Source organism: Orussus abietinus, unplaced genomic scaffold (assembly GCF_000612105.2).
Source record: "Orussus abietinus isolate OABI.00-Male unplaced genomic scaffold, Oabi_2.0 scaffold300, whole genome shotgun sequence".
Taxonomy (NCBI): Eukaryota; Metazoa; Arthropoda; class Insecta; order Hymenoptera; family Orussidae; genus Orussus; species Orussus abietinus.
Genome location: NW_019394684.1, coordinates 67,631 through 94,724, shown reverse-complemented (window position 1 = coordinate 94,724; position 27,094 = coordinate 67,631). Strand labels below are relative to the sequence as shown.

The 27,094-nt window shown below is 35.2% G+C and overlaps 2 protein-coding genes across 5 annotated transcripts in view; one reads left to right on the top strand and one right to left on the bottom strand.

Annotated features, from left to right (window-relative positions):
* LOC105703426 overlaps positions 1–26,666 on the top strand; it is a 29,481-nt gene extending 2,815 nt beyond the window's left edge. For all 3 annotated transcript variants that reach the window (XM_012431814.1, XM_012431813.1, XM_012431815.1), the window contains exons 3-4: positions 24,230–24,411; positions 26,271–26,666. In XM_012431814.1, coding sequence (XP_012287237.1) covers positions 24,230–24,411; positions 26,271–26,605 — 517 coding nt within the window. In that variant the 3' untranslated portion in view covers positions 26,606–26,666. The remainder of the gene's footprint in view (positions 1–24,229; positions 24,412–26,270) is intronic.
* LOC105703424 (endoribonuclease Dicer) lies at positions 1,692–23,015 on the bottom strand. 2 transcript variants are annotated; one of them, XM_012431811.2, is made up of 26 exons: positions 22,892–23,015; positions 22,416–22,571; positions 21,979–22,156; positions 21,671–21,904; positions 21,309–21,600; positions 21,117–21,193; positions 20,904–21,007; positions 20,631–20,769; positions 20,407–20,537; positions 18,219–18,459; positions 17,856–18,104; positions 16,836–17,108; positions 15,321–15,494; positions 15,047–15,251; positions 13,121–13,436; positions 11,743–12,104; positions 11,528–11,676; positions 10,457–10,570; positions 9,160–9,459; positions 7,588–7,803; positions 6,097–6,297; positions 5,915–5,996; positions 5,623–5,843; positions 4,181–4,352; positions 3,976–4,051; positions 1,692–2,590 (listed from the first exon to the last, which is right to left on the bottom strand). In XM_012431811.2, exons 2-26 carry the CDS (start codon positions 22,565–22,567, stop codon positions 2,431–2,433), a joined length of 4,818 nt encoding a protein of 1,605 aa, XP_012287234.1. In that variant the 5' UTR covers positions 22,568–22,571; positions 22,892–23,015; the 3' UTR covers positions 1,692–2,430. The 2 variants fall into 2 exon arrangements, with proteins under 2 accessions (XP_012287234.1, XP_012287235.1); XM_012431812.2 differs by lacking the exon at positions 22,892–23,015 and adding an exon at positions 22,646–22,769 and having other exon boundaries at positions 2,431–2,590.
* Positions 26,667–27,094: the final 428 nt, after the last annotated feature.

Sequence of the window (27,094 nt, the reverse complement as noted above, 5' to 3'; positions counted from 1 at the left end):
TTATCATTGTGAGTTTTTAAGATTCGTAAAATGTTCCTGAAAAACTGGAGGGATGCATGGTAATAAACACATAATATCTTTATGTTTTTCTTCCGTTACTGGTCTAGTGGTGGGGTATAATGGAAGTAATTTAATATTTCCGTATATTTTTGGTCTTCCTCTTTTAGGTGAAAGATCCAAAACGTGGAATTTAGAATCATCTAAAGAAGTATTACGTGGCCGTATAATATCTGCTAGTCACATCGTATCCGAATAATAATTAACATATTCACATAATAAGTACGTTGTCATTAACTTACCTGAACCGCTATCCGTTGACATAGTGGTAAAACATATAAATTATTTTTCCGCCAATAATTAGTTCGGAAGAGCCCAACTGAATGAATGCACTTTCAAAATAGAACTAAATGAATTCCATATATTGTTAGGTAGACCGGAAAGTATTGTCGTTTCTGTTATCGTTTGATTGTCATTTGTCAGCTTATCGTGGAGTTAAAAAACGCGCCAAAGAGGGCCACGTGCCATGTTAAGGTTATGTTTATATAGTTTCTTTAAATTTTTCACTTAGACCACTTTCATAATTAACACCAAATGAATTCCATATAATGTTGAAATTACAACCACTATCCAATGGTTCATTTTTCACAATATCGTAAAAATAACATTGAATTAATTTTGTTTAAAATAATGTGGGGTGAAAGAACTGATAAACTCATTTCTTTTCAATTTTGACTTAGACCACTTTCATAATTATGGGCTCATTTATCCTCAAAAAAACCCTTGGATTTGCTAAATTTCCGGTTTCAAATGGTCCAACCCTAATAAACCCATAAAAAGGTTTACTCCAAGGCGCCCAAGTGTTCGACTACCTAGTGGTATTTGGAATTTTCCGTGCCCGGGCAACTCTTGTCGATCTCGGACGACCCCATGTGCGAGTCACCTGGGACACTCAAGGACGAAGTAAAGGGCGGCACCTAAAAATTTGGCATGTCCAAGGGAGTTAACAGTTTTCACTGGGAAGATATCGAATACGACCAAATATGTCAGTGACGAGAACTCAGGACATTCAAATTAAATGCAGACTCTGTATTCAATATGTCTCATCGTTGGATTTCAAGTTCATACATGTAATAAATTTCTATTACATTATATTACAATGTTCTACATATTGTAAACAGTATGAAAGATCTTTCACAGTTTCAAAATGAATATGGATGAAACCTCTCGAAGAGTTTATTACGAAGCTGGAAATTAAATGTCTACGCAGGACTAAGATTACGGACCATAATGAAACGTACTGTCTAATTATAGAATAATATTTGGATTGACAGTAGATCAATTAGATTATTGTACATTGTAGGAATGTGTTACGCATAGAAATATATCGAATACGACCAAATATGTCAGTGACGAGAACTCAGGAAATTCAGATTAAATGCAGAGTTCGTATTCAATATGTCTCATTGTTGGATTTCAAGTTCATACACGTAATAAATTTCCATTACATTGTATTATGTTCTACATATGTTCTACATATTGTAAACAGTATGAAAGATCTTTCACAGTTTCAAAATGAATGTGGATGTAACCTTTCGAAGAGTTTATTACGAAGCTGGAAATTAAATGTCTACGCAGGACTAAGATTACGGACCATGATGAAGGAAAGGAAAAGATAAAATAATCGATTACAATTTATAAGAATGAACAGTAGATGTATTACAAATTTTATGACATAGAGACATTAACATGTTTATCTTTCATAAAAATAAATTAAACCCACTCGAAACACACTTTTGGTGTACAAAAACTTAGCTAACTACATTTATCTTGCGCCAATTAATTCCAAAAATAGGTAAAATTGCTTCCTTCCCATGAAAAGCTCAAATCAATTGTTTTTGCCAAATATAGTGGAACATTCACTCGATTGAAATCCTAGCTGAAATCTTTTTGCGAAATGTTACAGTATATTTTGTTTCACGTATGTTGCATGTACAAGATTTTCGACTTCCTCAAACCAAAGATAAATATTAAAAACTATATCAAACCAAATAAAAAAAAAAACCGGTGCTAAATTTGAAAACAATAATTTATTTGGTGAGCACCCGAGATGTACTCGTAGCATATGATCCTTTCGGTGCTCGCCAAATAAAATATTATTTTCAAATTTAGCTCCTAATTTTGTTATTTGGTTCTATACAGTTTTTATTGTAACATTTGACAAGAAGATTTCAGCAGGGATTTCAATGGAATGAATTTGGCCAAAATAATTGATTTGAGCTTTTTATGGGAAGGAAGCAATTTGAGCTACGTTTGCAATTAATAGACCAAAGATAAATGTATTCGGCTACGTTATTGTACACCGAAAGTGTGTTTTTACATTATGTAAACTATTCGCATTAGAACCGATTTAACATTTTCAACACAACAATTTTACTTTTTACACCTCAAATACTTCAATGCTTGTTTGGCGGCAGCACATTTAGCTTCTTTTTTATTACCACCAAATCCATGGAAGCATTTCTTTTTCCCACCATCGAATACATATAAAGACACCATTACAGTGTTCGTGCCTTCTATCGTAGAAGCTTGCCTGAAACAAAATACATAATTTTACTTAATAATCGTGGTCACCATACAATACAGATACTGTTATTCCCTCCAATTACTTAATTTATAATTTAGTAATCTCCAAAGTAACGGCAGCAGAGTTTATAACGATCATATGAGCCGTTTATTTTGAAAGTAGCGTAGGTCCATTTTTAAAAAAATCGAGTTAGCTACCTTAAGGTGAAGTGAAACCCCTTTCAAATCAGTCGATTCGAAGAAAACACTTTTTCTTTTAAAGATATTAGACCAAACTGTCCGAAACTTTGACACACCACCCCTGATCATCTAATAATTGTCCTAACGCGTTCAAAATATGGATTTTTTAACAAAATTTTTGTATTCGGCCTAGACCAGAATCAAAATGGCGTCGAGCTCTCATATTTCGATCAATATACAATTATCGAAGGCTCTGATATGAGAATCGAAAGGGTCAGGACAATTTTACAACAATTTAGAACATTCTGGTAATCGATAAACTCGCATTTGAACGGGATAAAGGCAAAAAAAGTGTTGTATGCGCTTCTATGCCAAAACGATGGGAATACGAGGTCTCGGAGTGAAAATTTAATTGATCTGGAAATCATAGATGGCGCAGTGGGTCCCTCTGCAGTCAATTAGGGCCCCAGAAATCATGAATCCAGAGGATTTCTGGAGTTTTACTTGGATTTCTTTATAATTATTGTACGAAAACGACAGGTGGAGTATGCCATTCGGTACAATACCCAATATAATTCGACCCAGCTATCAATATGAAAACGAACGTCGGCAACGTAGGCATTTAGAAAAATTTTTATCGACGTCGATCAAGTTCCTCGACGTGTTTCACTTCACCTTAATGGATTTATTACATTATATACCATCTGCACACCATAGTTATTTTAAATCCCTCCCGCATACACAAACTGGAGAAGACTGAATAACAATTAATAAAACAATATTAATTTTAATGTAAAAATTACTTAACAAAGAATAAAAGTTGAATATTTTTCTGATTTTATAACATGAAAGTGTATACATTTATTTTTATTTCAAGGAAAATTATTTTTCCTATGGACTTGTGCTTTCTTAAGAATTGTAAACGTCATTTCATTGATTTTGAAAGTGGCGTAGGTCCATTTGTAGTCATAAAATCATATTATTTCTTAAATAATGTTAATAATGCTAATTGGGATGATAAATTTGACACCCTTAGGAACCCAAAAACATTATTCTACTATGTTGTCTGTTACCCATATTTTAAAATTTAATCCGACGCAAATCCTTTAATATCTCGATTCGAACATAAATGGACACTTTCAAAATAAACGGCTCATATATTCTAGTAGATGTAAAATTCTAGACTAAGTGAAATATCACTGATATGCTTACGTAAATTCTGGTTTTGCTCCTGGTGTTTCATGAATGACACGTATAGGCTGCTTAGGAACATTGGAACTGAATGTTTCTAAAACAATTTAAATCCATCAATCCCATATGAAAATGAAGACCTCCTTTTCACATAAATTGAACGACATTCTATGTATCCATCCAGCTAGGAATCTAATAACAAGTTTCGTGAATGATGCAATCTTACCGATTTCTTTGTTCATCAGAGCGTAGACTATTTCCCAAACTTTCACAAGGTCTTTGCCAGTATCTAAATATATGGCGCCGATGACAGATTCAAAGATATCTCCCAAGACTTTCGGTACATCAACATGTTCTGCCATATTGCATTCTTCTTCTTCCAGAAGTATCCATAACAACTAAAAAGAAAAAAAGCATTACATATACCCGTAAGAGAGGCTTAAATTATTAAGGTGAAGTGAAACACGTCGAGGAGCTTGATCGACGTCGATAAAGGAGATTTTTCTAAATGCCTACGTTGCCGACGTTCGTTTTTATATCGACAGCTGGGTCGAATTATATTGGGTATTGTAGCTAGAGTTCGAAAATTCTCGGTAACATTAAATTGGAGAAGGTAACTGTGAAACATACCGTAAGTTACCGGGAACATTGAGAATTTAAGAGAACGTTAATTTTGTTATTTATACTTTAGGTTTCTTCGTTTAAATAACTTTATTTTTTCAATCAACTTCAAAGTTCAAGCTAAAGAGTAATAATTGCTATTAGAAAATATTGATTATAGGGTCGTATTTACCTCCAGCTAAAAATATTCATGTATCTACAACTTCACGGAAAATTCCATGCGATTTGTTTCAAATGAACTAATATTTCATTCTGCGACGAAGCGAATGGAAGGTTTTGATTGGCTACGGAGAACGTACAACGGAAATTCCCCTCTACGATGTTTCTCTATAGCTAATCGAAACCTCTCGTTCGATCTGTTGAAAAATTCAAATTCTCATAATTTCTCGATAAAAATGGCTTTGGAGAAATTACCGATAAGTTACCCGGAATTTCTTTTCGTTTCTGACGTAACTTACTGGATTTAGAACTCTAATTGTAGCAAATGACATACTCCACCTGTCGATTTCGTACAATAAATATCAAGAAATCGAGGTAAAACTCCAGAAATCCTCTGGATTCATGCTTTCTGGGGCCCTAATTGACCGCAGAGGGCCCCCCTGCGCCATCTATGATTTCCAGGTCAATTAAATCTTCACTCCGAGGACTCATATTACCATCGTTTTGGCATAGAAGCACATACAACACTTTTTTTGCCTTTATCCCGTCCAAATGCGAGTTTATCGATTATCAGAGTGTTTTAAATTGTCGTAAAATTATCCTGACCCTTTTGTTTCTCATATCAGAGCCTTCGATAATTGCATATTGTTCAAAATATGAGAGCTCGACGCCATTTTTGTTCCGATCTGGGCTAAGTTACAAAATGTTTTACGAGTAACTAAATTTTGAATATGTCAGGATAATTCTTAGATGATCACGAGTGATGTATCAAAATTTTGGACAGTTGGTCCAATACCCTTAAAAAAAAGTGTTGTATTCAAATCGACTGATTTGAAGGGGGTTTCACTTCACCTTAAATAAATGTAGAATAACCTCTACTGATTATACCTCGTCATTAATTACGAAATTCCTTTCCTCCTGGAATTTGACGAACCGATCTATTATGTCATTTAACAGTGGGGCATATGCCAATAAAGCTGTATGCAGTCCATGACGAACTGCTAAACACGCGAATGTTATGTTATTTACAAGAGCAGATCTCAGATCCGTAAGCTCTCCAGGATTTAAATCCTCAAACGTCTCGTATATATGTAGAGTAATTAAGAAGTCTGAAAAGAAATTTAATAATGTGGTTTTCAAATATATTCAACTGTATAAAATTCTGTAAATTGATATTTACCTAGTATTGCGTCACCCAGAAATTCAAGTCGTTGATAACATGGCGTAATGTTATTAGGTGTATATGAGGGGTGCGTAAATGCCTGTAATTAACGTTACACAGTTACATACATAAATCATCCGGTAATCTGCTGTCTGCAACTTTAGGTGAAGTATTTCATTACCAGAAATATAAACAATTACCTGTAATAGAAAAGCACGGTCCTTAAATTTGTAGCCGATTTTTTCCTCTATGTAGTTGGCCCACGGCATGTGAATGTTGATGTTACCTTCCCCATATCTTGGACTTTCGGATGCTTGGAAGAACACTTTTTTAATATCAATGTTTTTGGGCAAAACGTCGAGCCAGGTTAAAAATTTCACGGCTCCTTCCGCTCCTAGTTCCTATCAAGTAGACATTTTTTATACCTTGTAAATCATGCCGAGCTAACAGCGAGTTTTTGTTAATTCAGATTCAAAATTCATTATCGATGAAAAAAAATACGTGTCGTTTAATTTTTAGACTACTATAACATATTATAAAAGAAATCAAATCGGAAAGATTGACCTGGGATATCTTCCTTGTTAGTATTGTCCTAAACATCTGAAAAAAATTCATTATCGATGAAAAAAAATACGTGTCGCTTGGTTTTTAGACTACTATAACATATTATAAAAGAAATCAAATCGGAGAGATCGACCTGGGGTACCTTCCTTGTCAATTTTGTCCTAAACATCTGAAAAAAATTCATTATCGATAACAAAAAACGTGTCGCTTAGTTTTTAGTCTACTATAACATATAAAAGAAATCAAATCGGAAAGATCGACCTGGGGTACCTTCCTTGTTAGTTTCATCCGAAACATCAGAGAAAAATTCATTATCGATGAAAAAAAATACGTGTCGCTTACTGTTTAGTCCAGTATAACATATTATAAAAGAAATCAAATCTGAGAGATCGACCTGGGGTACCTTCCTTGTCAATTTTGTCCTAAACATCTGAGAAAAATTCATTATGGATGAAAAAAAATACGTGTCGCTTAGTTTTTAGTCCACTATAACATATTATAAAAGAAATGAAATCGGAGAGATCGACCTGGGGTACCTTCCTTGTCAATTTTGTCCTAAACATCTAAGAAAAATTCATTATCGATAACAAAATACGTGTCGCTTAGTTTTTAGACTACTATAACATATAAAAGAAATCAAATCGGAGAGATCGACCTGGGATACCTTCCTTGTTAGTTTCATCCGAAACATCAGAGAAAAATTCATTATCGATGAAAAAAAATACGTGTCGTTTAATTTTTCCAGTATAACATATTATAAAAGAAATCAAATCTGAGAGATCGACCTGGGGTACCTTCCTTGTCAATTTTGTCCTAAACATCTGAGAAAAATTCATTATGGATGAAAAAAAATACGTGTCGCTTAGTTTTTAGTCCACTATAACATATTATAAAAGAAATGAAATCGGAGAGATCGACCTGGGGTACCTTCCTTGTCAATTTTGTCCGAAACATCAGAGAAAAATTCATTATCGATGAAAAAAAATACGTGTCGTTTAATTTTTAGACTACTATAACATATTATAAAAGAAATGAAATCGGAGAGCTCGACCTGGGATACCTTCCTTGTTAGTTTAATCCTAAACATCTGAGAAAAATTCATTATCAATACCGAAAAAGTTCCTTACTTTAAGATAGACACCGATCAGTGCTTCTACAGCATCTGCGACAACTTTATCCGGTACAGTTTGCATTCCTAAAAAGTGTTCTAAACTGGAATGTGTTTTAACATCATCCCAGGCTAATATCTTCTCCTTGATGGAATTCAACGTTGCATGACTAACGTAACCACTCAATCTCTCCTCGGCCGGTATTTCCAATTCATACAAAACACTAGGCGATACCTGGTAAGAAAACAAATGCACACGTGAGATTTTGATATAAGTACTTTCATGAGAGAATTTCGGCAGCAGCGTTCTACGATGTATGTACAGTAGGCACCCCCACATCGGAAATATGGAAGGAAACCTATTGGAGAATTTAGTGCTTTTTTAGTGCTATTTTAGTGCTACAACCTCGATTTTGGTGCTCCACCCCTTATACCGAAAATCGGTGGTGGTGCTGAGTGAACGTTCACTCAGCACCCCCATAGAGCATACTACGTTAAGGGAAAGATTCAGGGAAAAAACGAGTGTGCAGTATTTTGGTGCTATTTAAGTGCTTTAGGAATACCCAAGAGCCAGATCCGAAACATCACCCCTTTCACGCCAAAACTACCCCCGATTGTATAAGTGCCAAGAGAGAAGAGGTAGAAATAATAAGATTTTGCATGTTCTCTTTTCGAATTATTTTGGTTCTATTTAAGTGCTTTAGGAATACCCAAGAGACAGATCCGAAACATCACCCCCTTCACCCTAAAACTACCCCCGATCATATAGGCTCCAAGAAAGAAGAGTAGAAACAAGGTAGAAATAATAACACATTTTACACGTTCGTCTCTCGCATTATTTTGGTGTTATTTAAGTGCTTTAAGGATATCCAAGAGCCAGATTCTAAAGACCACCCCTTTCACCTCAAAACTACTCCCAATCATATAGGCTCCAAGACAGAAGAGGTAGAAATATGAAAATTTGCACGTTCTCTTTTCGCATTATTTAGGTGCTATTTATGTGCTCTGTGGATACCCACGATATCCTTAAAGCACTTAAATAACACCAAAATAATGAGAGAGAAGAACGTGCAAAATGTGTTATTACTTCTACCTTTTCTATCTTCGAGTCTATACGATCGGGGGTAGTTTTAGGGTGAAGGGGGTGGTCTTTAGAATCTGGCTCTTGGATATCCTTAAGGCACTTAAATAACACCAAAATAATTCGAAAAGAGAACATGCAAAATCTTATTATTTCTACCTCTTCTCTCTTGGCACTTATACAATCGGGGGTAGTTTTGGCGTGAAAGGGGTGATGTTTCGGATCTGTCCCTTGGGTATTCCTAAAGCACTTAAATAGCACCAAAATACTGCATACTCGTTTTTCCCGTGAATCTTTCCCTTAACGTAATATGCACTGTGGTGGTGTTGGGTGAACGTTCACTCAGCACCACCACCGATTTTCGGTATAAGGGGCGGAGCACTAAAATCGAGGTTGTAGCACTAAAATAGCACTAAAAAAGCACTAAATTCTCCAATAGGGTTCATTCCATATTTCCGATGTGGGGGTGCCTACTGTACATACATCGTTCTACGGATCGTGGTCCTTTACCTCCGCTATGCGCATTACAGTTTGCACGTCTCTTTGGCACACTGTAGCAGGAATGATAAAGTTGCTATTGGGCACGAATTCGTCGACCTTAATGCGCCCAGGAACGCCTTTGCTTTTACCGCAGTAATACAAATTCCGATTGCCAAGTAGTTTCATCTTCAATGACGTCAACTGTCCCTCGTTGTACTGCGGAAAGCAATCGAAGAGGTACAGCGAGACTGCGAATTTTAAGAATGCATCTCCCAGAGTTTCCAAGCGTTCCAGGTCAAAGGCATCATGTCCCATTTTACTCGTTAACGCCTGTAAGATGGCGCCACCGATTAGTAAAGACATTGGCGGCTTACGATAGTCGGACACAAGAGGTTTATTCGTTTTGCCTGCACTTTCTACAGTATGAAAAGTGCACACTTTGGCGTTTGTTTCGATGGAAGTGACGCAGATGTCGCTGTTAGTTTTGCGAGGGCATCCCGAGCAAGTGCAAGAAGGGTAGCCCGCGAATTAGGCGGCAAATTTCAAAATTGAAAAGACCAACAAACAGGAAAATAGAAAATTTATGGTAACATCTCAACGTAATATAAACAGATGTAATTATTAATGCATCTTCTTCGTGTATAGAACGATTTAGCGTTTTAGTTTTGTACGTAATGTTTGAAACAATTTACAATAATTATGTATTACTACCTAACCGCGGTTGGAATGAACTAAGCTATACATTTTCCCTGTTGTGGTTAAATTCTTTTTCATTCTACTGGAATAATATTCTGATCCTTATTGATCCTCAATACCTGAAATTCGTGAAAGGAATTTTCATCTTTTACAATTACAAGGTAATAGAACGAATTGTAGGATGTGAATTAAACTATAATTTTTCATTGTTGTAGTTAAATTGTTTTTCATTCTACTGGAATAATATTCTGACCCTTATTGATCCTCAATACCTGAAATTCGTGAAAGGAATTTTCATCTTTTACAATTACAAGGTAATAGAACGAATTGTAGGATGTGAATTAAACTATAATTTTTCACTGTTGTAGTTAAATTGTTTTTCATTCTACTGGAATAATATTCTGACCCTTATTGATCCTCAATACCTGAAATTTGTGAAAGGAATTTTCATCAATTTTCAGAAAGTGTACACTGGGGGTAGATGCCCTCGCAAAACGAACAGCGCCATCTGCGTCACTTCCATCAAAACAAACGCCAAAGTGTGAACTTTTCTTAAAAGTGTAGGCAAAACGAACAAACCTTCAAATGACAAATGTTTTGCATGGTATAATTGGGGGAATTTCATGGTTACCTGAGCAATATCCACCGGGCTAGGGCCCCTGGGGTTGTTCCGATGTAGCATATTTAATTTCGACACTTTCACCGTTGGCTTTTTCGAGTACTCTAGCACACGGTTTCTCTTAACCTGTAATTAAAAAAATCCCGCAATAGTAAGTTATCCCAATAAACCAGATAAGGTGAAGTGAAACACGCCGAGGAACTTGATCGACGTCGATAAAGAAAATTTTTCTAAATGCCTACGTTGTCGACGTTCGTTTTTATATTGACATCTGTGTCGAATTATATTGGGTATTGTACCAAATGGCATACTCCACAAGTCCTTTTCCTACAATAATTATAAAGAAATCGAAGTAAAACGCCAGAAATCCTCTGGATTCGTGCTTTCTGGAGCGTTATTTAAGGTGAAGTGAAACCCCCTTCAAAACAGTCGATTCGAATACAACACTTTTTTTTAAGGGTATTGGACCAAACTGTCCGAAACTTTGACACATCACTCCTGATAATCTAAGAATTGTCCTGCCGCATTCAAAATTTGGATTTTTTAACAAAATTTTTTAACTCAACCCACACCAGAACCAAAATGGCGTCGAGCTCTCATATATCCATCAATATACAATTATCGAAGGCTCTGATATGAGAAACTAAAGGGTCAGGACAATTTTACGACAATTTAGAACACTCTGGTAATCGATAAACTCGAATTTGAACGAGATAAAGGCAAAAAAAGTGTTGTATGCGCTTCTATGCCAAAACGATGGTAATACGAGGTCTCAGAGTGAAGATTTAATTGACCTGGAAATCACAGATGGCGCAGGGGGTCCCTCTGCCTTCAATTAGGGCCCCAGAAAGCACGAATCCAGAGGGTTTCTGGAGTTTTACTTCGATTTCTTTATAATTATTGTAGGAAAACGACAGGTGGAGTATGCCATTTGGTACGATACCCAATATAATTTGATCCAGCTGTCGATATAAAAACGAACGTCGGCAACGTAGGCATTTAGAAAAATCTCCTTTATCGACGTCGACCAAGTTCCTCGACGTGTTTCACTTCACCTTAATTAGAGTAATCGGTATTCTTTACCAAAGCTTCTTTATCGGTTTCGTTGACAACGTTCATGAACTGGTAATAATACTCAATATCGATGATTTGAATCTGCTCGATGTCTTTGTCCAGGTTCGGGGGTTCCTGTTCCTTCGTCCACGAGTACAGTTTCGTCTCGGAGCTTAATACTGAAAAATATAAAAATATGAAGATAAATTGAACTTAATAAGGAGAAAAGCATGACGATGATCTACCGTCGATTTCCGGCCCGACGAGTTCCGGTTCCGGAAGTGAAGCTTCCGGTAGAGTGTCGTCCAAAGTGTAATCCAGTATGGGTTCGGTTTCCTCGACTTTGTCGACGATTATCAAAGGCTCCCAGGTTTCTCCCAAGGGTAGACTAGATCTTCCCAGATTTGCCTCTAGAGCTACTTTCACTCTTAGATCTTCTGCGACCAACAGTTGGTTAATTCGATGAAGTACCGAAGGTAGATAGGTTGCCTTGAGCCAGTACAATGCCGAAAATGTGTACTTATGACACAATTCCGGGACCAAGTGCTCTTCAAAATCCTCGGAGACGTCGCCTCGTTTGCGTTTAGTCAAACTCGTGTTTACTTTCCTGAAAGAAATGTATAGATTACCGTTACTTTCATATGTGCCCTTACCGTTACTTTCATATGTGCCCATGATTATGAAAGTGGTTTAACAAGGAAACATTCCCAAGTGTCCACCTCCGATCTTATTGAGTTTCATATATGTTGAAGAACACAAAAATCTAAGAGACACGTGTTTTTTTATATCTGCAATGGTCCACATTTAAGGGGTGCAACAACCCCCCAAAGTTTAGCGAAAAATCTTAGTCTCTGAAACTATTTTTTAATTTGTTTATAAATAATTGCATGTTATGAAAATCAATGACATTTTGAAGAATTACCACGTTGACACGACTTATGTACGATGAATTGGTCACGATATAACCCAATAAAGGTAGTCGGGATATAACCTAATACCACCTACATTCATTGTTTACAACCGATGTGTAAATGTTTATTGGCAAAAAGCAAAAAACACGCATTTCTTAATTTTTTGCGAGCAATCACATCGCGTAAGTGGAACTTAAGTAGCCATTAAGTGCCATTTGGTACAATATCTAATATAATTCGACAAAGCTGTCAATTTAAAAAACGCACGTCGGCAACGTAGGCAGTTAGAAAAATCATCTTTATCGACGTCGATTAAGTTCCTTGACATGTTTCACTTCACCTTAAGGTGATGTGAAAGTGGCGTCGAAGAGGTTTTGTTTATAAAACTTTTCTCCCAACTCGGTTTACCGAATAGTTTGAAACTTAACAACGTGAGTAGGGAGACTATAAGGAAGGTCCTGAAACTCATGAAATTTCAATTCTTTTCTAATTCGTATACAGGTATTTAAAAAATGGTTTATATAATGCAATTTCGGGAATTTCATAAAAAATTTCAAAAAAATTTGTGTTGCCAGTTGAAACGTGTCTTAATATGCGTCAAAAACCCCGGCACTGGAGGTTTGATAGTTTTCGCAAAATTAATTCCTAAAAATTACTTAAGAAACAAGCTTCTAAACGATAATACCCCCTTAAGACTAAATGAACTTAATACCTTGGCCTGATGCAATTTATTTTTGGAGAAATCAGTTTCACCTCCAGCATTGGCTGACTCTCATCCTGTATAGTTAGTTCGTGTCTCTCCTTAAAGTAGGAGACGTAAGAACTATAATCTTCGGTTGGGAATTGCGAGTTTGCAGCCATGTTACAAATGTCGGTAACAATGTAAACACTGGGCACTGCTCGATAACTTGGTGTTACCAGGGCCAATTTATAATTCTCCTGAACATTCAAGGGAACCGAGGGTGGTATTTTTTGTATTAACTTATACTGCTCGATGAGATTCCAATTAATATCCCAGTTGCTGTTAACTGGAAAAAAAGAAAAAAAATGTTCTTGTTATTCAATCCCAGTGAACACTGTTATATAACTGTTGGGTAAACGTTACGTTTCCGAAACTAACATGTTACGTAGCATAAAAGTAACATGGAAGTTAGATATTAATTATTATTTCCCACTCGGTAAGGTAACATGTCATGTAACATGTTATATTAGTGTTATAATTTCAGTTATCTTAAAATAGTATTAATTTTTCATACATTTAATAAAAAAGATGACGCAATTTTATAAAAAATTACATAATTTTATATTTTTAATTATTTTTTGGTACTTGACAATGGTTAGATATTAAATGACAAATCATACTTTCAAGGAAATTATGTAACGATAAGCTATCTGATTTTATTTAAAGACTATGATTTCATTCGACTAACAAACAATTACTGATAATGTGTATGCGAGTACGAATTAAAGTCACATATTTTTATACGAATCGTAAACAAAATATGACATATATTAATCTTATGACATTTGACGATGAATTATGACAATGACGATGACGATGATGTAATAAAATAAATGACAGTTAGCACCAACGTAGTTCTGTTTTGTTACAAATACGTGCTGCATATATACAGTTAATATCAGGACAGTAACATAACGTAAGATGAGAGTAACAAAGTTACGCTACATTTATGTAGATATGATAGTAACAAATGTTATGTAACCTGTTAGCTCCATGTTACATAACTGTTAAGTTACTGTATTGTAACAAATGTTATGTTATTTATTAGTTTTAGGTTACGTACTTAACCTAAAACTAACGAATAACATAACGTTTGTTACAATGTAATAACCTAACAGTTACGTAACAGAATTAACTAGTTACATCACATTTGTTACAATACAGTAATTTAACAGTTATGAAACATGGAGCTAAAAGGTTACGTAACAGTTGTTGCTATCGTATCAATATAAATGTAGCGTAACTTTGTTACTCTTATTTTACATTATATTACTGTGTATATGCAGGACATATTTATAACAAAACAGAACTATATTGGTGCTGTCAATTATTTTTTTACATCATCGTCATCGTCATTATCATAATTCATCGTCAAATGTCATAAGATTAATATATGTCATATTTTGTTTACGATTCGTATAAAAATATGTGACTTTAATTCGTACTCGCATACACATTATCAGTAATTGTTTGTTAGTCGAATGAAATCATAGTCTTTAAATAAAATCAGATAGTTTATCATTCACATAATTTCATTTAAAATCTGATCTATTATATAATACCTAACTATTGCCAAGTACCAGAACGATACAAAATAAAATTTACATAATTTTTTATAAAATTGCATTATCTTTCTATTAAATATATGAAAAATTGATATTACTTTAAGGTAACTGAACTTATAACATTAATATAACATGTTACCTTATCGAGTGGGAAATAATAACAAACATCTAACCTCCATGTTACTTTTATGCTACATAACACGTTAGCTTCGAAGACGTAACATTTACCTAAAAGTTGTATAAGTGTTCAGGGGATCGTACTATTTGTATCTAAGTACAACAAATCTATTTAAATCTGAATAATTTACTCATCGGGAGTTCAATCGCTTACCTGGTACGATCAAGAAGCAATTGTCCAAATTTTCTTTGTCGAAAACCATGAACGACTTTACAAGCTGCAATGCCTGATTGAATACTATAGAATGGAATATTGAGAGCGATAGAATTTGTTCTTCATTCAGCTTCAATGATGAATGATTAACAATTACATTGACCCGCAGGTCACCTACGTTCATAAAAATTGGAAACGATGGAATCTGAAAAATAAGATATTCCAATTTATAATGTGCTTGAATTCCAATATACATAATAGTAGCTAATAATACCTGTGGCATCTTTTTCGACGATAGAATAGCGTATCCAGCCCTGTCATTCAACAAATTATAAAATACGAGACGTCTGTTATCAGTTGGAAGCTGATATTTCGGTTGGACATCGAGAACGTGAAGATAGACTTCTGCATTTGCCTTAGGAAATGCACTATAAAGTGCTTCTGAATGCTGCGTATAAAAATTAATTCAAACAATATATCTTTGCAAAATCCACTTAGAATATTGTCAATCTGGCCAATGGTTTAAGTACAAATTCAGTTTAGTTGCTTTCGCATTTTTGCAAAGTGAAACATCTCATGGAAGGGGGTAAGTCTAATTCGCGACACAAGAAAGCGTCACGGTGAAGAATACGGGTGGGATAATTACAAAATGTGATGGGTTTTGATGTCGCAATTCTATATTACACTTCCCACTATTCCCCACTAATTCGCGACACGATGAAGAATACGTGTGGGATAAGTACAAAATATGATGGGTTTTGATGTCGCAATTCTATATTATACTCCCCACTAATTCACGACACGAGAAACCGTCACGATGAAGAATACGGGTGGAATAAATACAAAATGTGATGTTTTGGTGTCGCAGTTCTATATTACATTCCTCACTAATTCACGACACAAGAAACCGTCACGATGAAGAATACGGGTGGGATAATTACAAAATGTGATGGGTTTTGATGTCGCAGTTCTATATTTTACATTCCCCACTATTCCCCACTAATTCGCGACACGAGAAAGCGTCACGATGAAGAATACGAGTGGGATAATAACAAAATGTGATGGGTTTTGATGTCGCAATTCTGTATTACATTCCCCACTAATTCGCGACACGGGAAACCGTCACAATGAAGAATACGGGTGGGATAAATACAAAATGTGATATGTTTTGGTGTCGCAGTTCTATATTACATTCCTCACTAATTCACGGCACAAGAAACCGTCACGATGAAGAATACGAGTGGGATAATAACAAAATGTGATGGGTTTTGATGTCGAAATTCTATATTACACACCCCACTAATTCACGACACGAGAAACCGTCACGATGAAGAATACGGGTGGGATAATTACAAAATGTGATGGGTTTTGATGTCGCAATTCTGTATTACACTCTCCACTATTCCCCACTAATTCGCGACACGATAAACCGTCACGATGAAGAATAATCTTACTAATGAGGGAGAGAAAGCATACAACGTGACGCGTTTTCGTGTCGTAGCAGGAGGTTATTTTCATACAATATACTGCTATGGTACTCCCACTTCTCTCTGCTGAGGGAGTAAGGTAAGCCTCGTGACGCCATTTTGAGTCGCTAGCAAAATTGTTCCATGTATTTAATGTTACATTCTCTCAACCTTACCCTCATCCAAGGAAGTTTCACTTCCATAGCCACGCACACTGCTTAACCATGGTAAAGGAATTCCTGAATCCGTTTCATGTATTTTCTTATATTCAATGAATAAATTTTCTTATATTCAATGAATAAATATTAGGAGCTAATACATACCACCAAATCGTGCTTCCTCTTCATTCGGTTAGTGCCCAGGAAAGCTTTATTAACTTCTGGTGCTTCATCGTCCCAATGCGGGAACAAGTGGTCGGTATTCTTCGGAATATTCGTCCCAGTAATAGGCAATAAGTAGTTCGATAATTCACCCATTTTATGCAATGCGATACAAGTTTTCATAGCAACGGATCGCTTAGCTTCATCTATACTTGGCATTTCATCACCTACAATGGTTTCACTCAATGGCGATACCGATGGTAATTTTAACGTAACCTGCAGCAACGACGAATTACTCAGTCACAATTAAAAACAAAAGGGGATTAAAAAAATCATTAAGGTGAAGTGAAACACCTCGAGGAACTTGATCGACGTCGATAAAGATTTTTCTAAATGCCTACGTTGCCGACGTTTGTTTTTATATTGACAACTGGGTCGAATTATATTGGGTATTGTACCAAATGGCATACTCCACCTGTTGTTTTCGTACAATAAATATCAAGAAATCGAAGTAAAACTCCAGAAATCCTCTGGATTCGTGCTTTCTGGGGCCTAATTAACTGCAGAGGGACCCCCTGCGCCATCTGTGATTTCCAGGTCAATTAAATTTCCACTCCGAGACCTCGTATTCCCATCGTTTTGGCATAGAAGCGCATACAACACTTTTTTTGCCTTTATCCCGTTCAAATGCGCGTTTATCGATTACCAGAGTGTTCTAAATTGTCGTAAAATTGTCCTGACCCTTTAGTTTCTCATATAAAAGCCTTCGATAATTGTATATTGATCGAAATATGAGAGCTCGACGCCATTTTGGTTCTGCTCTGGGCTAAGTTAAATAATCTTTTCTAATAATCCAAATTTTGTATGTGTCAGGACAATTTTTAGAAGATCAGGAGTGACGTGTCAAAGTTTCGGACAGTTTGGTCTAATACCCTTAAAACAAAGTGTTGTATTCGAATCGACTGATTTGAAGGGGGTTTCACTTCACCTGAAACCAAGAAATGAAGATCACATGTGCATTACCTTGTACAGAGATTCATCCAATTTTGAAATCTTGTGTAAAACCCATGTTGGTGATAAAACGATGAACTTTGATCTGTATAAACTACTGCAATATCGATTAATCATGCTAATTGCATTTTGTTCAGTTAACACACTCGTACCGCCACTCTCATTCTGTACGACATATGGATCTATCGAATAAGAGTACAATTTCGTTTTTATTTCCTCCGAACTAGGCTGTAATCGTTTATCAGTTTTTCCAACCAAGATCTGTGAATTGTCATATAAAGTCATGATTATTTTATGTAATTACGCCTTGTTAATTGTAGAGATTTTCATGTCGATTGTTCTCTTTTAATATGTAAATATGTAAAGACAACATGCCTCTTCCAAATGCACCTCCATTTGTTTGAATGTCGCGTATGCAGCTGGAAAAGTTTTATCATTGGAGGATACTAATAGTGCGTATTGGCTTGCGGAATCCCGAGCACGACCTTTACTTTGAACATATGCTCGATAGTCCATTGGTGCATCGAAACGTACAATCAGTGTGCAAGCAGGTATGTCTATGCCTTCGTCAACGACATCAGTTGCTACGATACAATTCGATCGACCATTTCTGAACCTGAGAAAATAATAATTATCTAGTGAAACTATTTTTTTTATATTATTCCTTGCCCATGTATTATCATACATCGTCCATTCATATAGAACGTGATAAAATAAATAAATATTATATCGCTTCAAGAGGTTTTCAATTAGAAGACCCTCCTGTATGTGAGCCGTTTATTTTGAAAGTGGCCTAAGTCCATTTGTTAATTATTTTCGGTTGCCCGTAGTTACATGTACAACTTGGTTGTCTATCGATAAAACATTTGAGGTTAATTATATTCAGAGTAAATAGGATAATTTTGGACACACAAGTTTTCAGAGTTAGTTCAATAATTAAAACCATCATTTTGAAAGTGGCCTAAGATCATTTGTTAATTAATTTCGATTGCCCGTAGTTACATGTACAACTTGGTTGTCTATCGATAAAACATTTGAGGTTAATTATATTCCGAGTAAATAGGATAATTTTGGACACATAAGTTTTTAGAGTTAGTTCAGTAATTAAAACCATAATTTTGAAAGTAGCCTAAGTCCATTTGTTAATTATTTTCGATTGTCCGTAGTTACATGTACAACTTGGTTGTCTATCGATAAAACATTTGAGGTTAATTATATTCCGAGTAAATACGATAATTTTGGACACATAAGTTTTCAGAGTTAGTTCAATAATTAAAACCATCATTTTGAAAGTGGCCTAAGTCCAATCTATACGTACGTTCTAAATTGGGGTATTCACAATTTTCATAACGATAATGTTTACATGTACTTTTGGGATGAAACTATAGCATCGAGAGGTGTTCAATAAATAGCTTCATATATCCTAGCTCATATATCATAGCTTCATACATCCTAAACATGTTAAAAATTTAAGAAGTGAAAGACACATTACAGCTTACAGTGACACGTGTGCGGGATAAAATAGAAACGTTAAAGTAGCTTTAAAGTGGCTAAAAATTGTCCAAACTGTTGAACATAATGTGGAAATCATAGATCATAAATTTTTAATATTGGGACATTCGTTTTTACCAAATGATAGAGACTTTAGCGTGGGAGAAATGTCATTAAAAAAAAATAATTTACCGTTTGTCCCCCAAGATTGTTATAATATTATCAAAAATTGCCGGAGAGGCAATAACTTTATTCTAAATGAAATGAAACGAGAGGATTTTGTATCAATAAAATTATTACAAGCCGCAATTTTTAAAAGGGTAAAGAATTCTAACGGAGAATCGATAAACTGGTTAAAAATATGTTGGATGTGTTTTGTCAGAAATGAACCATATAAAATTTTCTATAAGACATCAATGAATGAGAATGAAAATTCTAAAGTCCTGGATTTATTACCACGTCGGGGCAGACCAAGAAAGTTCGAAAATATTGTATCGACCCCACTTTATAAAAATATAAGACAAATTACACCAGCGAAATTAAAGGACGTAATGGACCTCCTACGATATACACCACCGGAACATCGTGACTTCTTCAAATCCCTTTCACATACACAAAATGTAGATGAGCAGTAAATTGTTTTGTAATTTATGTAGTTAAAAAATGTTCCGAATTGCATAAATATTGTTTTTGAAGTGTTGTAAAGATATATAAAATAAATTGAGTATTGTTTTTTTCAATTTGAAGCATTTTAAATTATGTCGAACAGACTTGGGCTCTTTCAAATTTTATAACGAATCTGGTTGTTAATTTTGTAAGTGGCTCAACTTCATTCTTGGTAAGAAAACGCATATTATTCACTTAATAATTGCATTATTTTAATAGGGACTGTAAATTTAACTCCTTTAGATACACTTGAGCAGTAGTACTCATTGGTATCCTGTACGTATATTTTTAATTGCATCGAAACGCAAACCCTTAAATATCTGAATTTAAGTATAAATGGACTTTCAAAATAAACAGCTCATGTTTTATCAATCCAGATACCGTAGACATTTTTTAATATGCTTACTTTATTAAACTTTCTTTGTTCCATTTTGAAATGCAGAGAACCTCCCGGGAATTTTTGAATGGATTATTTGAATATCCTATGACATATTCGGGCAATAAAAACTTGTAATCGTTGTCACTTTCATGCAATTTCTGTAAAGTTAAATAAAATGTATTCAGTCCATAAGCGTTAAGGACAAAAGACCATGGATTCTATGGAAAATTAAAAGGATAGTAAATAGCTACCTGTAGTACATGATACAGTACTTTAGCTGTAAACCGCCGTTTCACAAATATAATGCAGCAAAACTTCTGATCCTTCAATTTATTTTCATCGCAATTCTTCAAAATAGTAAAAAGTTTTCTAACTTTATCACTTGAAAATCTGTAAAGTGTGATACAGTTAGCTCACACGAGTTGCTTTTCATACGATAAACTATGTATACGCCGAATAGAATTATCTACGAGAGCGAAAAGAATGTATAATTAACAACAAAAACAATTATCATTATTACTCACTTATGAATACATTCCAACTCTGTATATTTCTCCATTTCATGATGAAAAAATTTCCTTATCTTTGTCAATTGTGTTATCATGTAATCTAACACACATATTGTTCGCTGAAAAATTTGACAACACCCATAAAAGAAATAATATTTCTCTAAATGCAAGACGATAAAAAACAAAATGTTGATTAATTGATATCACCGTATTGTGCAAACGACATACCATGTCATTATTGTATTTTTTTATATGCTCGAGTTGTATCATATGCAAAAGTACTGCTTTGCTTCCCCCGTAAACACCTGTGGAATAAAATTGAAAAAAAGAGTAATTACAACACTGGATTAATAATACTGTGGAAAATCTCGTCGGATGGACATAGCAACAGATATAGAAGTTATATGATATATTAATTACCTGTCTGGTAAACATGGTCTCTTATGTCTTCAATTACACATATCAGTTTTGAATTTTTACTCTTTGGTTGGAACACATCACTGGAATCATTGTTAGTACAAACATTTGGTAATTGCACGATGTTCAAAATGGAAATCATGTCATTTAAAACTTCCTCAACTTCAGTGATCAATTTATTAGCTTCAAGTGGTGTAAACAAGACGACATACTCATTTGGTTTTGTAGCATAATTTTGAACGATCGCATATGACTGTAGAGTTGCGATTTTAGCATGAAACGTTACTTCTAACGACTGAAACAATGAAACCATACCGTTATAATATTAAATTGTAAAACATGCCATGGTTAGAAAATTCTATTACCCTTATGGTTTCTTCTACTTTATGAAGTTTTATGTTTGCATTTAAAAGAGTAGCCGAAAGAGCTAATACTCTTGGGTGTTCCGCACATGTTTCGAATAGCTGCATAGCTTGACGCATTGGATGGTCACCAACCGCTCTATGACACTCATCAAAAATAATTAAGTTCACTCTTCTTAATTCCAAATAGCCATGAGATATAATGTCAACAAATATCTGTGCCGTCATTACCAGGACCTGTAATGGATGTTGAATGACGTTTTACTTTGATAAACTTCCAATAGATGAGTATTTCATGTTTCCAATAATACCTGATTGTGCTCGATTTCCCGAGACCAAATATTTTTGTCCCAATAATCTATTTGCATATCTCCGCTATAACCCTTACAAATTAAACCCGTATGCCTAGCAACGTATTCACTTTGTTGCGTTACAAGTGGTACGGTATTAACGATAAAAATTGAACGCTTTCCACCTTCAAAAAAGGGCCTGTAAAAATATGAGGGTCAGGTTTGTATGTAATAAATTATATCGTTAAAATTACATATAATGACAACGATCAATTCTATGGAAAATTTTTGAAAAACATTTCTGAATTTCAACCGCACTAAAGGTCGTCACAGATACCGCACGTAAAAGTAACTGCTCTTATATCATTTCCCGCATCTACCGTTACTTAACTATTACACAGGATATGTGAAGCCTTTACGCTACTTATTAACAATAGAATATTTCATCATCGACGTACTTTCGAATATCGCCACTCAGCTGTTTTATCAGCAACACTGCAATAAATGTTTTACCAGTCCCAGTTGGTAAATAAATAATCGTATTCTCCTTTACAGCTTTTTCAAATAAATCCATTTGATAGGCTCTTGCTGTGAAATTATTTTCCCCCATTGTGCTGCAATTTAAGGTACGCTCAGTATTTCTCTTTCATAATTAGATACACGTAATTATTGAGTGTCTCGCCCTTACTTCAAGATTTGAATTATTACAAGTAATAATAACTACCCCACAGTAAACCACACTAATCTTTACCGAGAATACTCTTACAAATGAATGACTTCCCTCTTAATACAATGTAATGTATTACAAGTATAACGCAATTGAAGGTTAGGTATCATAAGCGCATATCTCGTACAATACGTATGTATGTACATATAAACGGGTGAAGAATTGGAGAGATTCATAACGGCAACGATCTTATGAATTAATTCTTACCTTTCGACGAATAGAAAACTTGTACTTTGAGCAAACAAGATGCCGGCGTCAAAATGGTTACGCCGGTAATTCCCAAAAACGCCAAAGCCCGTTATCGTTGAAGTTTATTAGCTCTATATTTACCCCAAACCAGAGAGAAGATGAGAGTAGCCAGGCCCAAGGGGAAACAGCTATTAAATTTTTGCGACACGAGCGCCGTTATTCCTGCGGATGCCTCTGGTACTCGAGGCGCCGTTTCAAAAATAAGACGTAGGATAAAGCGCCATCTCTGATTCAAACCGGTTACTTGAGGCATCAAATGCGATATGACTAGAGTTCTAAATCCAGTAAGTTACGTCAGAAACGAAGATAAATTCCCGGTAAGTTATCGGTCATTTCTTCAAAGCCTTTTTTATCGAGAAATTATAAGAATTTGAATTTTTCAACAGAGCGAACGAGAGGTTTCGATTAGCTATAGAGAAACATCGTAGAGGGGAATTTCCGTTGTACGTTCTCCGTAGCCAATCAAAACCTCCCATTCGCTTCGTCGCAGAATGAAATATCAGTTCGTCTGAAACAAATCGCATGGAATTTTCCGTGAAGTTGTACATACGTGAATATTTTTAGCTGGAGGTAAATACGACCCTATAATCAATATTTTCTAATAGTAATTATTACTCTTTAGCTTGAACTTTGAAGTTGATTGAAAAAAAAAAAGTTATTTAAACGAAGAAACCTAAAGTATAAATAACAAAATTAACGTTCTCTTAAATTCTCAATGTTCCCGGTTACTTACGGTATGTTTCACAGTTACCTTCTCGAATTTAATGTTACCGAGAATTTTCGAACTCTAGGTGTAACGCTTTATGCACTACCGCCATCTTCGGTTGGAGTGAACCTTCTTCGCGAACTAAAATATTTGGCGGGCTATTTAAATTCATTTATTAAACGAAGGGATATTTTCGGGATTTAAAAAGTACTTGCAATGATCCATGGGACGGATGGCCCAAAATCCACCACGTCACACCATATACATTATTCAGACTTCTATAATATATGTACTGAAAATATAAGCGTGAATATTGACGCGAAAATAAGTCGTTTTAATATCCATGACATATATTTTGTAGCCGTATACATAAAATAGATTTATATATTTACGAAAGACATTTTAGGTGGATGATAGACGATATACGTTTGCTATACCTATTGACCTAATTTAGACGAGTAATATACGGATATTGTACTTCGTACGGTGTCTGGGGTGTGTAAGGTTTAAAGAACTGTCCTAGGAGGTTATAAAGACCAAACATTTAATCGACAATCTATAATTGAATCTCTTACATTTATTTTCTTTAGCTCTCAGATGAACGTTGACAATGGTACGCAGAAGAAAGAAAGCTGGCCCAGGATGATTCTGAGTCGCGTAACACGCTTATTTCATACCCACGTACTGAAAATAGACATTGATCAAGTCTTTGGTAACAGTAACTCAGAAGAGAATAGTATCAAAGATGACTTGGACAGTAATGTGGTCGAAGGTAAGTACACCATACATTTTAGAGACGTTTGAGTAAGTAGCGTGCGATCTAACAAGGAAGGTACCTGAGGTGTCCCCCTCCGATTTTCTTCATTTTTAAATATGTTATAGAGGACTAAAATCTAAGGGACTCGTGTTTTTTCTTATCGGCGGATAAACACTTTTAGGGGGTGAAATCAGGTTTCAAAGTTGGCCGTGCAAGGGGGTGAGTTGACCGTTTCATTTAGAAGCACTCGACCGATTTTCATGAAACAACCGTCAAAATGTAGGGAATGAAGAATTATGAAACATGTATTCGGAATTTTTCGAAAAAATTCATTTTTAAGGGGTGAGCCACCCCTTTGAATACTTCTTTTACCTCTTACGCGAGCAGTAATTGTTCTATCCAAATGAAACTTTTTTTGTATTGTTCTGTAGACCTATTCTCTAACTCGTAACGACAACTGTCGTTATCGTTACGTTACCGATGGTCGTCGCTTGTTCTACCGACAGCTTAACGAATTGCGTATTCTGTAACTACTCCTAGCGACACCCTATCGATACAAAACGAGCTAACGACATCGTTATGCTAGCGACAATTCTCTATTCGGTTTAACTGTTTTCAACCAATGAAATTTCACGTTTTCTTAAGATGAGTTTGTGAACACTGAAAGATACGAAGGATACAAATTAAAAATGGTGGTTCACGGCAGCGAAGTTCATAGTTTTTCAATAGCTCTTTATTAAAAAGCAGTTTCAACACTACTTAATGCAATTTTTTCTCATATTAGTATTTGAAATAGTCTTTTCTTTTCATACGAATGCAACGACTAGCGGATGGTTGACTAACTATCAAGTTCATATTTGCACCAACTGGATTTTGGTAGCTTCCATTAGCATAGAAATTAATTGCTACTAATACTTTTACTTCTAGTGATAAGCCATGAATTCTTTCTCTTTCCAATCGTGGACGCAGTGTATTGACAATATCCATAGCAAGTTCTGGAGTTAATCGGAAATGTTTTAAAAATTCATTGTAAGGAAGGTCAAATGGATTTTGTGCATCTCTTAGACGTCTCATCTCTATTCGTCTTTCTAATTGGCGTACTCGATTTTCTAGTACTAGAAGTTCCCACTCGAGAAAATGTTCTGCCATTGTTTCTATAAAATAATAGAAAAACAGCACAGTTATTGAAAGTGCATACATACACCGTACATGTTACACAAATTATGTTAAGATATATTGAATAAACATAATCTCACTCTTAAACATTTGCATGCACACAAAGGTTATGCATACCTTAGAATTTACTGCTTCTATATTACTTAACTTACGCAAAATTAATACCCACGTCAATAATTACAAAAGCTGAATTTGCTGTTTGGTTAAATTCATAAATTGCGTTTAATTAAAGCTTGTTGGTTGGGAGTCTCTGTATATATTTTAAATGACACGATGGAACCAATGAGAGAAGAGGTTTTCTTGGATTCTCATTGGTTAACGCTTCGACGTTACTCGTTACGTTCTTAGCGAGAGGTCTTGTAGGGCTCGATACACTACCGATACCCATAACGACATTTGTCGCTACATTAACGACGTTTGTCGCTTCAAGAAAGTTATAGAATAGATTTTGTCGTTACGGTATCGCTTCGGTAGACTAGCGATAACGATAGCTGTCGTTACGAGTTAGAGAATAGGCCTACTGGTTTATAAATTAACCAAGTTTCGGTATGTATCGGTGTAAGGGACGTATGATTACATTAATATGTAATTAAACTATTTTACTGTGTGATAATCGTTGTATTTGCTAAATATGTGAAAAGTACTGTTGTTTTATTCATCAGCTATTTACTAATAAGTGTTTTTCACTTTATACATAGGACGAAGGCGTCGTAAGCAACGACACATGATGTCTATGATGATGATGGGCCTGCTCCTGATGGGTTCTGTGCTGATTCCAATGGGTTTTCAATTCCTAGCGGTGCTAGGAGGCAAAGCTCTTATTCTCGCTAAAATGGCTTTAATATTGTCAAGCATACAAGGTCTAAAAAAAATTGCTACCAGTGGCGTAAATTATGGGCTATATCACTCACCAATTCCTGAAGGATGGCACGAGAGGTCTCATCACGAAGAACTGCACTCTCAAGAACCATCTCCACCACGAATGGATCTTCCTTACCAAGAGTATCGAACTCATATCCCTTCTTACAATTAAGGGGACGTGAAAGCGGCATCCGAAAGCTCAATTGTTCATAAAACTTTTCTACAAACTGGGTGTCTCAGATCATTTCATGCTTTAAAACGTGAATACGAAGACCTTAAGGTAGGTCCTGACACTCGCGAAATCTCATTTTATATAAACTATTTTTAAAATGCCTATAAACAAATTAGAAAAGAATTGAAATTTCATGAGTTTCAGGACCTTCCTTATAGTCTCCCTATTCACGTTGTAAAGTTTCAACCTATTCGGTAAACCGAGTTGGGAGAAAAGTTTTATAAACAAAACCTCTTCAACGCCACTTTTACATCACCTTAAAGTAGACACAGATTCCCTAACAAATATTTTTCAATACTCCATAAGTGTTCTAAACATAAAGGTTTCATTTTTCATTATTTATATCCATTAATATAATAGATAATAGCAAACTATATCAACAATCTCTCTCGTTTTTAATCCCGAGCTTCTTAGAAAATTAATGTTAAC

Excerpts from the sequence above, each read along its gene's own strand:
- LOC105703424 (XM_012431811.2), bottom strand. The coding sequence starts at position 22,567 with ATGGGGGAAAATAATTTCACAGCAAGAGCCTATCAAATGGATTTATTT. Across the intron at positions 15,495-16,835 it reads AGAGGAAGCACGATTTGGTG|CATTCAGAAGCACTTTATAG; the intron begins GTATGTATTAGC and ends TTTTATACGCAG. Across the intron at positions 10,571-11,527 it reads AAACCGATAAAGAAGCTTTG|GTTAAGAGAAACCGTGTGCT; the intron begins GTAAAGAATACC and ends TTTTAATTACAG.